The sequence below is a fragment of the Patagioenas fasciata genome, chromosome 20 (genome assembly GCF_037038585.1).
Source record: "Patagioenas fasciata isolate bPatFas1 chromosome 20, bPatFas1.hap1, whole genome shotgun sequence".
Classification (NCBI taxonomy): Eukaryota; Metazoa; Chordata; class Aves; order Columbiformes; family Columbidae; genus Patagioenas; species Patagioenas fasciata.
Genome location: NC_092539.1, coordinates 8,633,076 through 8,650,660, shown reverse-complemented (window position 1 = coordinate 8,650,660; position 17,585 = coordinate 8,633,076). Strand labels below are relative to the sequence as shown.

Here is a 17,585-nt window from a genome sequence, read left to right as displayed (position 1 = left end):
GAATTCTGTGTTATAATTTGATTGTCATGGTTCAGGTCAAGTCCTGTCTTAACGTTTCGGGTTGGCCAAAATGTTTTGAATTTTCTTTGCTGAAAACTCGGCGCGTGGGAAGGCATCGTGTTTCTTGATCAGCTATAATCATTATTTCTTTTTTATATATTCCTTCTTTTACCTATGGTCACGATTTTTGAGTGATGAAACGTGAGCCCCAGCAAGGCAAACATGAGTTTTAGGACTTCACATCAATTATAAAAGCCATGATATCTCTTTTTCTCCCAGCTTTCTTAACCGAGTTCCCCTGATGGAGCTGCGTGGCTTCCAGCGAGAGGAGAAGGCGGCTGGATTTAATGAGGGTGGAAGGGGACTCTCCAGTAAGGGTGCCAAATGTGGGCAGATTGAGCAATCCTCCCAAGCTCTCCAGCTCCCAAGCTTTATGTAGTCTCAGATCTAGTTGCTCACTAAAGCCAAGCTTGGATTTGGCTGTCTGCTGGTAAGTAAACCACAGAGACAGCCCAGATCTGGGACGCAGGAGTCGGAGCCTCTAACCCTGGATTGTGTGGGAAAGTCGAAAAGAAACCCCTTTGTTTTATTTGCTTGTGATACTGGTGAGCATTGAAAGGTCCCGCTGGGTTTCTCCTCCGAAGCAGAGTGGTGTTACCTGGGGGTCTGCGCCCTGCAGATGCTGAACTGGGATAACACAAGAGCATCTTTCAGCTGAGGGTTGTCCAGGGTCGTTAGGGATATGTTAATGTCCCACTGCCTGCTTTGTGTAATTTGTGTTCTCCATCCAGCTCCCAAAATGCCTCACTGGGGTGGGTAGCAAAGGAAAAGGGGGAATTAATTCTCATGGATTCATTCTGTATCCGCAAGGAGACCCATGGCTCAAAGCAGTGCTGTTCTCCACACAGAAATACCTGAAATTCCCATTCTTAGAGGATGAGCTGGTGAGGAGCAGAGAGGGTTTTACCCACCTGATTTTGCCGGAAGCTCTTGTTATTCCTGGGCATGGCTCTGCAGGTCTGTCTTAGAGGTGTCCTAAAAGATGAACCTCTGAAGTGCAATCAGCCGCCTGATGCGATGCAGAGAATTCAATCAGGGTTTTCTAAAACCTCAGTGGCAATACTTTTGGTTGCACAAATCTCAAACCTGTGCTTGGGGTTTGGACCCGTGCTGAACATGCTGGACCTGCTGGATTTTGGGTGTTTGGGCCCTGGGCTGTCCAGACCTTGCATGTGTGAGCGGGGAGTTTCAGACTCTGTAAGCATCTTTGCTAAAACACTGCAATTAAAACTCTCACCTTAATGACTCTTGCTTTCTCAGCAGACCTCAGAGGGCTCCACAAAGGAGGGAAGTGCTGTCCTGGGCTGCAACTCCGCCGTTGTTTTTGGGAAGTTGCAGCTTCCTTCCTCTCATTTAAAGCCCCTGCATGCCGCTGGGTGACCCATGGACAGCAGGACGGACGGCAGGACGGATGGACACTGAGCGGTCGCTGGGGAGGGCTCAGCCTGTGTTTTTAAGCTTCAGGGAGGTCATAGCTGCTCTCGGGATTTGCCTTGGAGGACACAAGGATCTGGGCAAAACCTGTGATTTCTTTTCCCTCCTCAAAACTAGGGGATGTTATTTGATCCTTGTCCCCTCCTCCAGCCGTGCTTGGACTCATCAGCTGCCTGATGGGGATTTACCCACACGTTTGGATTATTATTTTTTTCCCTTTTTATTTCTTTATCTGAAGGAGCATATATAATGGAGGAAACGAGCCTGTCGGTCCTCAGGAGGGGCTTGGGGTCAGCAAAGCTTTCCTAGGATTAAACAGGATGAGTTCCTGCAGCGCTGGGCTTGGCCTGTGCAGCGTTGCTTGTTGGGGTGACAGCAGCGCTGGGGGGGGACACGATGTCACTGCCCTCGCTCGGGCTCCTCCTGCCAGCAGAGCAAGCGCAGATGCAGTCGCGTCCCCTGCATCTTCAGTATGGGCGTCACTGAGCATTTCTTCTGCATCTCCGACTCATTTGGATTTAATCATTTGACCCGATGCTCTGTCTCTCGCTCTTCCCACATCCTCATAACGTTTGCCACCTCGGATGTGTTTGCCCCAGGTCCTCGCCTTGTTTCAGTTCACATCTGGTATGAAATCCAGGAGCTCTGGTTAATGTTTGTGCCAACTCTTGACTTGAGCGCTGCCGAAAGCCATTCCTCTGCCCTTGGGGTGAGGCTTGTTGCTTCGGTGTGTTTAATAGGTTACTCCAGGACCTCCCCTGTTTTGTTTTCACAGTTTTATGTATATTATGGCCTCCAGTTCAGGAGCTTTATATTGTTATCTGAGGGACCTCTTCCCTTTGCGAGCCCATACATCACAATGAGAAATTCCTGTAGGTAACTGGGAGCTCTTTTGGCTGCTTGACCTGGGTGAGAGCGATGATGAGCAAAGGTGCAAAGATGAACAGGACCAGAGTGGGGCTTGGCAGTGTTACCTTGGATCTGTGTTGCGTTTCTGCCGAGCAAGGTAGAAGCTCCTGGTGAACTCATGTGGGAGGTTTGCAGCCCCTTTGAGCTCTGGCTGTTGCTCCTTGTTGGGAAAGACCTTTGCTTGCTGTGGTTTAGCTTTCCTCTGTCCTCTACGAGCTATGGGTGTTTGCTAAAATAGGTGGTTACTCTCCCTCAGGTACTCTCCTGGGGTCAATCCCTGCTTGTGGGGAGAAGCTGTGGGGAGGTCAGCGCTCACCAGTGTGTTAAACCCATTAATCAGTCTTTTAGTGGTATTTGCCCAGCCCGTGAGCACCCTGCAACAGGAACGGCTTTGAAATGGGGGGAAATAATAGCACTAAATTGTTTGAGAAATAATTTCGTTCTCCACTTCTCAATAGATAAATCTGCTGTCCAACAACCTGAAATTTAATCTGTCCATCTAAAGTAAATGATGAGCTGCGACTTGAATCCAAATGTGAATGGGAAGGGGAATTTTCTGTAGAGATTTTTTTTGTATCCTTTCTGCGGCTGCTTCTTTCCACCAGGGACAATGAGGAAGAACAAAGCCGTGCAAGATTGGGTGCTGCTGATGGAGAGTGACACAAGCTCCAGTTGTGCGTTTGACTCTTATTGCTGCTCCAAAGCTCTCCCAGTAACTCCTTGATGTGGAAGCGAGCTGGATCAGGCAGAGCCACTTTGAGAGATTAGGCAGAGATTGTGATTTAATGGGTGCAATTTTAAATACAAAGATACTTTGGCTGCAGCCCCGTGGATCCTGCTGGGCACTTGGATGCTCTTGGAGTTTCTTTCCACTCTTGACTTTAAAGCTTTGATGTCCCTTTGCAAAGTCAGAGCGGTGCGTGATTTGGAGATGCATCTTTTCGGCTTTCTCAAGCGATTTACGCCACAGGAGACCCATTTCCCCATTGATGATTGCAAATGATGTGTTTTCTCAATGAGAGACCCTCCCTTCCCCGTTTGCTGCGATAAGCAGATGCTCACAGCTCCCTGTCGGGGACTTACTTTTTTCGCCTGGTGCTTTTGAGCTGTGCCGGCAGCGAGATAAGAGGAAATCTGACATCATGGTCAGGAAGCGCTAAAGAAAGTTACTTTCGTCATTCGTCAGTGGGTTATCTCGAGCGGCAGAGCTGCAGCATTCCTCGCATGCTGCAGGGCCCGTTTCGAGCCCACGGCTTTGGCCGCGGTTCAGCCGTGGCCGCCTGCCCGGTGCTATTGTGTGCGGCCCCGCTCTCCCCCGAGCGCTCGCCCACCGCCGGCGGGTGCTTTTTGCTCCAAAAACCCCTTTCTGAAAAGCTGTGAGCGCAATCCTGCTCTGCCAGACAAACCAGCTGCCCCCCTTTCCTTCCTTTTCCTACATTTTATCACGTTATTGATCCTCTTGGAGCCTCCCAAGCCTTGCGCCTCCTTCCCTTGTGCCGCCGCAAAGGCAGGGACTGCTCCGATGTTCACGTGAACGTCCTCTGGGTGCCACCTCGGGCGGTTTGGTTGTTGAGCAAACGCTGCTGTGTTTGCTGGCTTTTTGTTTGCCTCTTTGCCATCTCCCTTTAGCACAGCGGCTCTACCGGGAGGCAGGGACGCACGTGGCTCTCCAGCCTGCAATCGTCTCTGCCGGGGCTGGGGGACGGTTTCCAGCCTTGCCCCAACGTGCTTGAGTAGCTGGATCTTTTTGCACGAATTTGCATTGGAAATGGCTGCTGCCTTGTCAGCGCAGGTGCCGCGGGTGCCCAGTCATACGGGGACCACAGGGAGGGTGGTGGTGACTCAAATGGGGGTGTGAGGAGGAGAGAGGTGCTGAGCTGCCGTGCACCATCCCATGGGCTCCCCTCCTGCCCCCGGAGCTGTAATTTCCAATTGCAGACACATCCCTCCTGCCCAGGGGCTCTCTGGGGGTGCAGGAGCAGAGTTTTGGGGTGGCCAGGCGTGTCCCTGTGCAAAGTGGAGTGACCCCAAGTATCTGGGGTTATCCCAAGTACCAAATTATCCTTTTGATCTCTACAGAAAGCTTCTCCAATGCATTTATAAGTTTGCAGGACAAGTTTCTGAGTTGCATTGAAATCTCAGCAGCGATACGCTTTATATGCACAGTGATCATCCAAAGAGTGTCGAAACAAAACAAATAATGTAATGAAAACCCTCTTTTATAAAGAACATCCCAGAAGCTGCTGAGGAGTTTCCAGCGGGTCCCAGGTGCTGGGGGCTGCTGTGGTCCTACCTTGGCTGAAATTGCAGCTTCCCCGCGTTGCAAAGCGGGTTTCTCTGGGCTGGGGCAGGACGGGCGGTGGTTTGGAGCAGTTTATTCGCCTTACGGCATTGCAGAGTGTTTAAAAATAAGCAAAGCTGTTCCGAAACTCGGTGAGCACAGGTGGTGGGGCCTTTCTGCTGTGCCGACAGCAGGAGCCGGGCTGTCGTGCTGGCTCCTTGCAACCCTCAGAGATCAACTCAGAGCTCACCGCATACTTTTCTCATCTATTGGCAGGCTCCAATATACTTTGTTTTACCAAATGTGTTTTTTCTCCCTGTGGTGCTATCCCATCCCTGCCCTCATGATGTTTTTGTTCTGGCTTTAATATCTTCCCCCTATGAAATGCTTCAGATGGGTTTTACTGTGCTGGGGGAGCTCTCCCCACGCTGAGGATTCCTGCCCTGGATGCTTTCGGAGTGGTATGGTGGGAGATGCTGGTATCTGCAGAAGATGTTGTGGTCTTTGGGGTCTGTTTTCAGAACTGAGCATCCTGGTTGCTGGTGGTGCCTTGTCCCCCCCAGAAGCAATGGTTGGGGGATACCGAGGTGGTTTTGGGTGCGGAGGAGGGCGATGGCAGGACTCGGGGTGTGCGGGGTCCTGCTGGCCCTTGCACCGAAGGAGGTTGCAGGACCCTCCTCCAGTGCTGGTCTCGCTTGTAGCATATAAATGACACCATTGATTTTGGGCCTGGCAGGTGGTGAATGAGCCCCATGGAGAACATTGATTTCTCTTTCTCCTGTAGAGTTGTTTGCCCATCCAAAGGTGTGATTGACTGGTAAATAAAGTGGCCTCGGCACAGCTCATATCCAATTGTAGCTAATTTCAGTGTTTGGCCATGGAGTAACACTATCAAGCCAACAATTCCTGATCTTCCATCAACAGCAAACTAGCTTTGAAATGCCTGTGAGCAGAAGCGAAAGGAGACATTTTGCAGACTGGTGAGAGAAATAGTGCAGGAGCCAGTTGTGCAACTGTTTTACACTTACTTGTGCGTGAAGAATGGGGCTAAAACCTCCCTACAGTTGTCATCCCAAGTGGTGCCTTTTCTTGTGGGCAATGTGGTGGCATCATTCTGCTGCCAGCTCCTCGCTGGTGGAGCGGGACCGTGGTGCTGCCTTGGTTTATTCTGTTAACATCGGGCTTTTTCAGCAACTCTTTAAATAGATTATCGGATTCTTCCGTGATGCTTGTCATGGTGGCAGTGCCTGATGGCTTTGTCCAGGTGTCCCCTGGGACTGCGGGGAGGGCAGTGACACCGCTGCGGACACCTCGTGCTCATTTAGCAGCTGGTGGCGAGGTGGCGGCCAGATGTGAATGGGATGCGCAAAGACAGCATCACTGGTCACAGCATCACAGGATGGTTGGGGTTGGAAGGGGCCTCTGGAGATCATCTAGGTCTGTCCTTTCTCACCTGGGCTGAGTTGAGATGGGGGCAACTCAGCTCCATCTAAATCCAGAGCTGGGTTTTGCTCCCTGTTAGAAATGCTGTCATGACAATGCGTTCATTTACTCGGATGTGCGATCTCTCCGCGATCCTTCAGAAACAAAAGCGGCGTGAACGTGGAGCTTTTCAAGAATTTAAACCACAAGTGTATTGTGCGGAGGGTTCAGGTTTTCACACCCATCAGGTGTCTTCTGCTTGGCTGAACATCGGTGCTGTGAAGGTCCGTCTTTCCTGAGCACTTCAGCCTTGGGACAGGCGAGAGGTGGGGAGCGAGCATCTTGTAATGACAGCTATAACCTGTGTCATTAACTTTCAAACCGGAGGCTTAAAAGGGTTTAAAACAAACACATGCTGGAAATTTGAAATGAACGAGACTGCAATGCAGCAGCAAATGCAGCCCTGCTGCAAGCAGCCGGTTTGCCCAGGGTGTAAATTCTCGCAGAGACTCAGAAGATAAAGTTATGAAATAACCCGTATCGGTGAGAGAGGTTGTAAAGCAATTCCAAAAAAACCCTCTCAGTCTAGACGGATTATATTTATTGCAGTGTTTATGTGAGTTAGAGGAATGCCCTAGAAAAACAGAGTTGTTTTCAATTCCTGCCTCCAGCACTTGCTGGTCTAATGAGGAGGCTCTGATGTGATGGGAATGTCCTGTGCTGGGGGAGCTCTGCACAGAGGGGGCTGGAATGGGGGAGAAGGGTAAAAGGTTATTTATTATTTCTGTGTAGGTAAATCAGGCTGTTGTCAATGAGGTGGTTTGGATAATCCCATCACCACAAACCTCACGTACAATCCCAAGTGCAACAATCCCGACAAGCTGCATCGCGCTCATGTCTACGGAGATACGATAACCCCAAAGGCGCTGCTTTGATTCCTCTAATTAAAAGAAAATTAAGCTATTTTACTTGGCTTTGAACTCTCGGTGATGTTTGCAAGCAGTGTTTTTGCATGGTGTTGATTTGGGGACAACTTGGGGAGCAGAGGGAGTGCCATGTGACAAAACCATGCTGACCAAACCCCCCCCAAGGCAGCCTGCATCCTGTGCCTGTTTGTCACGTGGGGATGATTCAACCCTTTAATTTACTTATTCTAACATGTTTGTTATGTATTTGTGAGGAATTTGCTGGGGGGGGAAGTTTAAAAATACAGCAGTAAATTGAAGGTATCTTGTAGAATAGCATGAGGATGCAGAAAGAAGTGAAATTAATTGGCTTGCTCAGCAGAGTCTTCCTGGTGAAGGATGTAGGTGATGCAGCTGCAAAAATGAAGTAGGTTTTTGTTCTCATGTGAGCCCCTGTGCTGCCAGGCTTCACCATTGGAGCGAGACTGCAGTCCCCAGACTTCAAACTCCCTGATGCTCGCAAGCAAACAACCAATTATTGCTATAGTCAAAGACAGGATTTTCTTGAAAGAAAAACATAACGTTGCTCTGCCAGCTGAGCTGTCTGAATAACTGAGGGTGGTCCCTAGAGGGGTGAGATTTCCGCCTCTTCGTGTGGGTTAAGATTAAAGATGAGCAGAGCTTTGTGGAAACAGTCCCAGGGGTTGCCCTGGTTTTGGGAAATGGGATCTGGGCTGGAAAGGGGCTGATGTTCCATGGGTCTGTTGGTGTTCTGGTGCCTGCAGCATCTGAGAGGTGTGAAGCTAAAGGAGCAAATGTTACTTGAATGATTTGTCAGTTATTTCAGACCCCAAAGCAATGAAACCCTGATTTTTCAGTGTCTCAGTCTTTTGTTTGGTCTGCATGCATGTATGCGTGTGTATGGATGTACAGCAGTGTGTGCAATAAACAACATAACGCATGTCCCTTCTGTAGGGAACCGAATGAGGTCATGCTGGAAATGGTTAAAAGTCCAACACTGGGCTTCTGTAGAACATCAGTTGTAATTTATATTTGGCTTTGACCTTGAAAGGGAAACATCCTGGCTTAAGTTTTCCAGCCCTTCTGCAACGTTACCTTACGTGAAACTTGTTTTTCAAAAGGGCGTTTGTTTCTGGTGCGCAGCTGAGAACACAGGAGCCCTCACAGGGCACCAGGAGCCTGACATCTTCAGTAACAACAAATAAACTAATACACGGCTTCTCAGTGCAAGTTTCTAAGCCCCTGTTAACTCACCTCCCATATGAATTTAACTCAGTAAATTTGTGCCCGTTGTGCTCACTTTTTGCCTCTCTTTTTTCTTTCCCCACAGTTTCTCTGTTTGAAGAACATCCGAACCTTCCTGAAAGTGTGTCACGACAAATTTGGGTTAAGAAACAGCGATCTGTTTGATCCCTTTGACCTCTTTGACGTCCGGGATTTCGGAAAGGTAAGAGTTACTCCTGGGCTCCGGGGAAGCGATGGTGCTGGTGCTGGGTGGTTCTCCTGACTTGTGCTGCAGGTTTTGGACAAAAATACAAAGGTTTTGGGGTTTTCAGAGCATCTTTTGCACCTTTAACCCATGCACTGGGCGCCTGTTCCCCTGTGCTCATGGCAGCCTGAATATCTAGGGATTGATTCTGCTGTGTTCTTAGCAAAGGACGATTAACCTTTTAGATTACAAAGCCTCTGGGATCAGCCTCTAAAGTACATAGAAAATGTCTTATTTTGGGGGGAAATCAAAGTATCTGTGTATCTATGCGTTCATAAGAGCTGTTGGACGATGCTGCTGTTCTGATACCCTGACTTTTGATGTGAACAGCATCAGGGCTGTGCTGTTACTCTGATGGATACCGGGCTCAGGGAAGCTATTACCCAGGACAACTGCTATATTCTTTAGTGAAAAAGATGTTAAAAGATTTATTAAAGCTCTCTATTGTTTTACCTCTTTCGAGGTACCAGGCATAAGCTGCTGGAAGGCATCTTCACTTCTGATTATCCAAAGAGTAGATTTTCACTGCTGATGGGGATATATTATTTGATATTTATTGCCTAATTTATTTCTGGGCTATTATCTGGAATGTGCAATCGCAGGGGCTTGTTTTATGAGTTTTTTTGATTTATGAAATACAAGGCGGCTTTTGTTGTTCTGGGAATATGAATGCACAGAAGGAACCTTTTGGGCTGGGGAAGGAACCACTGCTAATTAAAATGCTGCTTTATCGTCACGTTGTCTCTTGCTTTGTGCTGTTTCGAATTGCCTGAAGTGCCTGTAAATAGAGCCTGGTGTTAAACACTGCGGGAACACATCAGCTGAACACACTTTGGTTTCCTTTTTGGTCTGGTTAGGGAACAGCTCTTCCTTCCTCCTGTTCAGTTTTTGGGAGGACGTTCAGGTTTGTGACTCGGGATGGGGAGTTGCTGTTCCCTCTTACCTCATGATAACTTAGGTTTTTAGGAGACTTTGGAAAGAAACTCATCAAAAACGTCCAAGAAATCCAAATTATTGCCTGGACCTTGCTTATTTTTATGTGGATCGTCCTCCTCAAACAACCTGATGAGATGTGGGAGGCACAGATTCTGTACATGAAAACCTCACTGCTCTTTTCCCAGTGCAGTTCTTTATAGGTTTGGTTGGTGTATCAGCTGTTGATCTGCACCACCCTCCACCCCTGTCAAAACATCCCCATTGTCTCTGGCACCTTTTGTTCCCACGATACCCTCAGATCCGTGTTCAACAGCAGCAAAACAAATAAACAGGGAAAAAAATCTGCTGTTGACCATCGTGCCTTTCAGCTTTGAGTCACAGCCAGAGCAAGAGGAGTCTCCAATCCACGTTCCCACTGGCCAAATGCAGACTTCACGCACCAAAAATTCTTCCTGGAGCTATTCATTCCTTAGATCAATAGCTTTTTTCGGTTACGAGACTTGCTGTGCAGGAGACTTTTCTGGATGGAGCGCAGTAGCGGTCGACCGTTTAATTGCATAGAAACCTTGGTGGAGTGGTGTTGGGTGTTTCCTTTCTGGATGCCACTTAAGTGATTATTTCTCTCCTCCAAACCAGAAGGCGGGTGAGACAGCAATTACTAATAGCCCTTGGGTTTGCTGCAGTGTAATTACTGAGTAGAAAGGCCGTGGCTTGTGTCTATGTGGTGCCAACCTATGCATAAAGGGCTGGTCACTTGGAATCTTCAGGGTCGTTTCTTAGTGGCAGAAAGACACGAGTACTTTAGAAAAGGAAGAAAAATTAGATCCCTCAGTCTTGCCTTGACTGTCTGTTATTTCCAGAGAGTTTTCCATGACTCCCTTTGGCTTCCAAACTGGGATTTCATCAAGAAGGAGCTGCCGTAGGATGGATGGAGCCTCCTCCAAAGGAACAAGTGTGGTTGGGGGCTGCTGGAATCCAGAAACATGGGTTTTTATCCCTGGATTTGCTGCTTTAAGTGTTAAGCTTGGGAAGTTCCTGCTTCCTTACTCGTCACCAGGAGAACAGCTGGTGAAATGGGATTGGGACCCATGTGGGCTTCTCCGGCCGAAATCCCTGTGGAGCCGCAAAGCTCCATCTCTGCCGTCGCGGGATGTCGGGTAATTGGCCAGCTCAGGCTTTTGCCAAACAGATGCGTCATGTTTCTTGTAATCTCGATTGCAGTGTTTCCCAGTTACCCAAGGGAGTCGAAAGGCCGGTTTACATTGCTCCCAGCCAGTGTTGTTTGCTTTTCTTTTTCCCCAATGTCCAGTTGTTAAGCAATCCTGCTGCGGTGGGACACGCTGTGTCTCATGACAGAGGTTTCCAAAAGTGACCTGAGATGCCGAGTTGATGCATTTCTAACTGGACCCCGTTACGACACCTTAAAAGAATATATTGTGATATTGTTTTCTACAAGTTGGCGCTTTTTTTTATAATCTCATCCCTTTAAAATCCATCATCACCAGTGAGTTTTGCAGCAATGTTTCTCTGTGGCTGTGTCGTGGCCGCAGGATGCAGAAACAGCACTCGGGGAAGAAAACCCCTGTTAATATTCATTTGTCCTTAATTAGGGTCTGATATTGCGGGGGTGAGCACTGGGCTCCTCTGCAGGGGTGCTGGGCAACCTTTGCTAAAAAAGAAATCAAATAGAAAAAGCTGGTGCTCATGTACGGTGTGCTGTGGCGTAGTACTTCACGCACATTTAATACCAGTAATGGTATGAAATGTAACTCTTATTGGACTTGCTAATTTATTGGCACCGATGATAATGAGATAAAATGTACATAAATATGGATTAAACTCTTTACCACTCTATTAGTCAGCGTGATGGTAGCAAGGTTCATTAAAGGGAGTTACTCATTTTCAACAACTTGCAGTAACGTACTGGGGTTTTTTTGAGAAATATAGTTCAAATATTCATAAACCTGCGGAGCGTGCCATTTATTAGCCTCCCACTCCTCTCTGCTCTCCTGGTGTGTATTTAATTGTGCTGACTTGCTTTTGAAGTTCTTGCACTGTTTGAGAAAAGCTTTTGTTTGATAGGGGTCTGTCCTACCCTGACCCACGGATAAAAAATGATGCTGTTCTAAAAAGGAAAAAGGGAAGCGGCTCACAAGTCAGATGAAAAACGAGGAGATATTGAGATTGAGATTAATGTAGTGGTTTTGTGCTGTTGGTTCTGGTCCAGTGGTTGGTGAGAACTGCACCAGCTCGAGCAGGGTCTGGATCAATCTTCCCTCTCAATTAATTGACTCCACCAAGGTTCTCTGGCACATGTGGCTGATGGGGGACTTGTACGTGGCTCGTCCTGCACGTCTGAAGGTTCCAGCGGTACCATCAGAGTTAAAGTGATGGGTGCTCTATATAAAGCATTTGGATCTGCAGTGTAATTTTTGGCGTCCCCTTCTTCGGGCTGGTGGATCTGTGAAAACTGAGAGTTGGTGGTTTGTGTTTCTCTGCTGAGAATTCCCCTCGCTCCATCATCTCTAACTTCACGTACAAGTCAATATCCCTGCAGCAAGTACTTTAAGGGGTGCCTTTTTGACGTAGTTTGGGCATATAAAGGGGAGAAAGGGGGGGATTTATATTAAATAATATAGGTAGGTGAAAATCGCATGGCTTTTGGATAGATGACTGCATTTTAATGCCATAATGCATCGCACACCAGAGCTGGTGGCTCTGCCTCGTGTCCCGTTTATTTTCCAATTCCCCAGAGGGCCGGGCAGCCGGACAGACCTTCCCTTCCCGTCTTGTTTTCCGCTGTGCCAGTTACTCAGATGGCTGCTGCGTGTTGGTTGGATGCGTGTCAAGAAGGGGATGCTATCGCAAATGAAAACATCTCTAATTGCTGTATAACTCACACGGCGTGTGTGCAGCGGGTGGGGTGGGAAGTAAGGAGAACTCCCCAAAAGAAGGGTGTGCGTGGTTGTTTTGTTTTGTATTTTCAGTTCCCGAGGGAACGGTAGAGTAACTGACTTGCAAAGAGAGATGTGTGTATGTGATTGCATGCGAGGAACAGGAACCCGCTGAGCCCCTTGCTGCAGGTCCTTGCTCATGGCAGGCAGCTGGTGACATACCTGTGCAGGGACGTCACCGCCTGCCAGTGGATAATTAACCCCCCTGTTGTTTGTAGGAGCTGTGGGTGACGTTCCGTCCCTTCCATGCTGGCTGGCGTGTTGTGTTGCTCAGCTGACATTAGGGTCAGCCGGCGTTTGTCCACCCATGTTTTAAATGGCTTTGCTGGAATCGTACTGAAAATTTGGATACTGGGATGATGCTACAAATGGCAAAGGCAGACTGGGACAGCGTGGGTTGGGTTTATTCCCATTTGCCGGTCTGAGGGTTCATTTGGGCTGGGGGCTGCTTGTCTCGCACTCTGTAGGTGCCGAGCTCTGCCTTGCCCACGGCGCAGGTTGGTCTTGGGTGACGCTGTCGGACGTGGGGTGGTGGTTAAAATAAGTAAATCCATCTTGGAAGCTCATTTAAGGATCTGAAAAGTCAGCTTAGGTTTTGTGATCAAGATTTTTGTCATAAAACCTAGAATAAGGAGAAATTTACTGACTTTGAGGAGAAACTTCTTTACTTTGAAGTAAAGCCCTGGAACAGGCTGCCCAGAGAGGTTGTGGAGTCTCGTCCTCTGGAGACATTCAAACCCACAGGGACACGTTCCTGTGCGATCTGCTCTGGTGACCCCACGTTAGCAGGTGGGTTGGACTGGATGATCTCCAGAGGTCCCTTCAACCCCAGCCGTTCCATGATTCCGTTCCTGGGCACGGTGGGGACATCGGCTGTGGTTTGGGGGGCTGTGTTGGCAGGTGCAGTGTCTCCGGCAGATGTTTTCAGCTGGAACGCTGGAGGCGGGTACAGGAAACAGTGATGCTGAACTTCCCTAAAACACGGGCGGGTGAATGGCAGATCTCTGGGGGTAGTCAAGCGTGGACCAGGCGGTGCTTTCTGCTGCACGCAGGACTGTCCCCCATGCGGTATTTGCTGTGAGGGGTGTGGAAGGCACTGACACCTCTAGCAATGTACCTTTATTGGCTCCAAATCCTGCTTCCCCCCCTGCCCAGTCCTGTTGTCCCTCCACAGCAGAATCTTTGACCTGTGCTGTGGCATATTCTCTGTTTTTTCCCCCTTTCTCTCTCTTCTACTTGCAAATCTGGTCTGTTTACAGATGTGCAGCTTCTCGGTGGAACTGAAAGAGCCAGAAATGTTCATTCTGGGAAGCCTGGCTTTTTCTTGTTTTTCCTTTCTTGGCTGCTTTCCGCAGTATTTTTGCAAGGGGTCACATTAAGGGGTGTTATGTTTCAGATCAAGCAAGTATGGGCAGGATCTTTCGTAACTCCCATAGTCTGGGTGGGAGAATTCTGCTGTTGGGCCTTAAACAGCAGTTGAAGTGTTTTTAATGTGCAAGGAATCTGAGCTGTTAATCAGGACATGGATAAATGTATATCCTTAATGTATATCAAATTGACTTTTCCTTTACCTTCTTGATTTGTCTGAGCTTTCCTTCTGGTAATTTTAGACAAAACTGGGAAGAAAAGGATATTTTTCCCTTGAAATCCTGTGAGTGGTAAAGCATTTATCTGACCATATTTCCAAAAAAAGGAGGGGGAAGAGTCCAAGCTCTCTTGGGTACCCCAGCAGATTTTTGCATATTGTTTGAAAAATGCCTGGTTTCATTTGAACCCCTTGAGATGTTTTTCCTTTGTTATTTTCCTTTATTATGGCATCAGGCATTTGAGACTTAATGATACAGGGAGCATCATTGTGACTGAAAGATGTCAACAGGCAGTCAGTCTTTGTCTTGGTGCTCAATTAGCACATCTGGCATCATTTGAGATTAACTGTTCAGTGTGCGTGTGCTTTGGGAAGGGGAGGAAATACATCCCAGGTAATACCACTTAAGGGATTCTTGGAATAAAAGGTTTGGGTTTTTTTTAATTTTATAATGAGCTCTTATTTCTTCATTAAAATCCTCTGCAGATTTCTCAGCTTCTTGGAGCTGCAGTGTCTGATGGTGGTGCTGTCCCACGGCCAAAAGCTTTGGTTACAAATAATAATTAACATTTCTTGAAACAGATTAACATGTGGGTGTAACTGTGGTTTAGAGGAACGGGCAAAAAGTGAAACCATCGACCGGAAAATACTGGCACTGCCAAACTCCACAAACCCCAGCGCTCAGGGTCATTCTGCACAACATCTTCCCCATAAAACAGAAAGAATAATGGGAGGCGGGGGGCAAAAAGCTTCTGTAGGAAAGTGTGGTTCCTCGTGGGGCAGAGGAGAGCTGGTGCAAGTTAGCACATTGAAATATTGCTGCTGAACACAAATATCCCGATGCCAAGAGGAGCCTGGTGTCCCCGGCTCCTTCTCCAGTGCATCCCTGGGGAGGGGGCCAGGGCTGGGGTGGGAATGGGCTTTGGGCAGCAAGCCTGGGACCCCATGTGCTCCTGTCCAACTGATACTTTGCATTTGGACAGTCGCTTATTGGAAGAGAAATGTTAATGTTTCACAGCAAATAAGCATTGCACAAGAAAAATGCGTTGAAACCTCTGTGTCTCAGCAGAGCGTGGTTTCGGTCCCTGTTTGCACTCTCGTCTCTTGTGAGTCTCCCGTGTTTCTAGAGGCTCCATGTCACTGATGCTGTGACCACTGGTCCTGTCCCCTTCAAGGACAGCTTTAGAAATGAGGGCTGGTCTTGCTTGGGGATGATGTGGAGGTTTCTCATCTCCCTCCCACATGGGGGAAAGTTAAAGGGAACAAAAAAAATCTAAAAAACATCTCAGACTATTTTGTTCCACTAGTTGTCAGAATGGGCTGTTTGTTTGTTCTTGGAGGGCTTCCAGATAGGGTGTTTTTCTTGTCCTTTTCTTTCAGAAAGGAAATATTCCTTCCAGTACTCCCCGTACACTTGAGATTCCCCCCGGATGCCCACTGCGGGGTTGGTTTGCACACACAGAGCAGGGACAGAGAGGTCTGGAGAACCTGGTGAGGAATACTGTGATACTGTGAATATGGCAGAGCGGCAGGGCTGTCGGTCTGTCTGTGCGCAGGGGCTGCAGATGGAGCCGGGAGGTGACACGGGTTCAGAGGGCTGGACTGCAGTGCTGGGCAGGAGCAGTTTGCTTTGAATAGGATTTAAAAAGCATCCCTCTAAACAGCACAGATGGGGGTGACCAAGACATCTGAAAACCATCCGTAAGGGTTGTGTAGTTATCTGAAGTATCAGTTTCCCTTTTTAAAGCATGAGCGTTTCTCTTGGGCGAAGAAACCTTAGTATTTTGTGGCTCTTGCAGACCTTTCCATGCGTTGGTACAGGCTGGGAGGGACATGGGGCAACCGTGGGTGCGCAGCCCGTGGCCGTTCCTGCGGTGGGACCGCGCTGCTCGCCTGCGGTGCCTCGCTGCTCCGCTTAATGAGCCTCAGATGGTGATGCTGCAGCTGGTTCATTTACGCTCTTGGTCGTAATGGTGTACGTGTAAGTGAGACATTCTCCTCTTTGACATCGTTTTCTTCCAGCTAATTATGTATTAAAGCGTAATCATGGTAGCAAGAAAGCAGCCTTAATGCACCCTGGGTAAAGCTAATGATGTGGACACACTGCACTTAGTTGCATTTGTCAAGGTTTCCTATTCCAGGCCTGTTGTGAGTAATTTTAGACATTTTTGAGCCAGCGTGGACTTTGCAGTCATTCCCTACTAATGAGTAAGGCTTGTGTGGGAGAGACTGATTGAGTTGTGGTGGAAATTTCTCCTGGCTAACAGATGGTGGGGATTTCACAGCCTGTTACTTAAGTTTAGAAAAAGATGGTTAATACTTCAGGGCAAGGAGCAATGTGCAAATGGGTTGGAAGTAGCACTTAAATCAGAGCCAGCAGTTTGCATGTTCTTCTGGGGCTTGGGATGGTCCTGCTTCCAGCTCTCCTCCTCTTCCATTTGCCACCTCCAAGGTCCCCCTGACTTTGGGCAGCTCTGGAGCGTCTGACGTGAAGCACACGAGGATCTCAACGCTGCGGTGTGATGCTCAGCTGCTCTGCCACAGGCTGGAGCCTGAACACGATGGAGCAATGAGGGTGCCTTGCACAACGTGTGGATTCTGTGTTGTCTGAAGAGCTGCTGTAGACATGGCCCAAGAAGCAGCACTTTGTGCAGGCCCTGCAGAGCAGTGACAGATCTGTCAGATGTGTTCCCAGTGCTGCTGCCATCCCACGTCCTTTCAGAGTCATCCTGTTGAAGGCAGTTGAATTACTCATATGAGTAGGGAGGCAGTTGCCCAGATATTTGCATTGTACCGTCCTCAAAGATGCAGTGGATGTCACTTACTCGCAATGGCTCTTGCACAGGTGTGCTCTTCTATCTCTCTCTTGGTTTTGTGCATCCAACTTAAACTATACATATATCTGGAGAGGGCTGATGCAAAAGTGGAATTTTGATTTAAAAAAAAAAGCTTTGTAGCATTTTCCCAAGGACAAAAAGATGAGAAAAGATCTTCTCCCACACACAGACCTTTTGGTGTCGGTGCTATGAGTGTGCACTGAGAATTAAATCAGGGATGGGGATCCTGGGATGAGTTTGTGTGCAAGCGCCGGGTGTGATATTGAGGATGTCGCTGTGGCTCCCTGGTCTTTTCTGGGCACATGCAAAAGTCAAAGCAGCTGGAGGTTGCACTGGAGGATTAATTTGACAGAAGGGATCCAGGGTGCGAGCCAGCGGGCTCTGCAGCGTCGCTGTCTGCTGTCCCAGCCCCGTACCTGAGCCTGATGGGGTGCAACAGCTCTGCGATGGGAAAGAGAAACTCGGTCTTCCAAGCCAGTGGGCTGTAAAGATTATTAAAAAAGAATATATTTCTTTCATGTGGAAATAGTGCTTTAGTCCCTGTACAGAGGGATTTATCAAAAGGACTTCTGTGCTCCAGAAGCAGAGCTGAGATCACAGTTCACTGCAGATGTGAATTGAACTGGCTGAGTCCCACTTTGAGCAGATATGAGCAACCATTGTACAGCGCCAGCCTGTCTTGAACCCCACACGTCAGTTCTGCTCCCTGGCTGTCTTTGCAGAAGCTAGATTTGCACAGCAAATTAATTTTT

The 17,585-nt window shown here is 48.2% G+C and overlaps 1 protein-coding gene across 8 annotated transcripts in view; it reads left to right on the top strand.

Moving 5' to 3' along the window:
* VAV2 (vav guanine nucleotide exchange factor 2) overlaps window positions 1-17,585 on the top strand; it is a 116,118-nt gene that overhangs the window by 18,220 nt on the left and 80,313 nt on the right. For all 8 annotated transcript variants that reach the window (XM_071817536.1, XM_065853643.2, XM_065853641.2 and 5 more), the window contains exon 2: window positions 8,363-8,479. In XM_071817536.1, coding sequence (XP_071673637.1) covers window positions 8,363-8,479 — 117 coding nt within the window. The remainder of the gene's footprint in view (window positions 1-8,362; window positions 8,480-17,585) is intronic.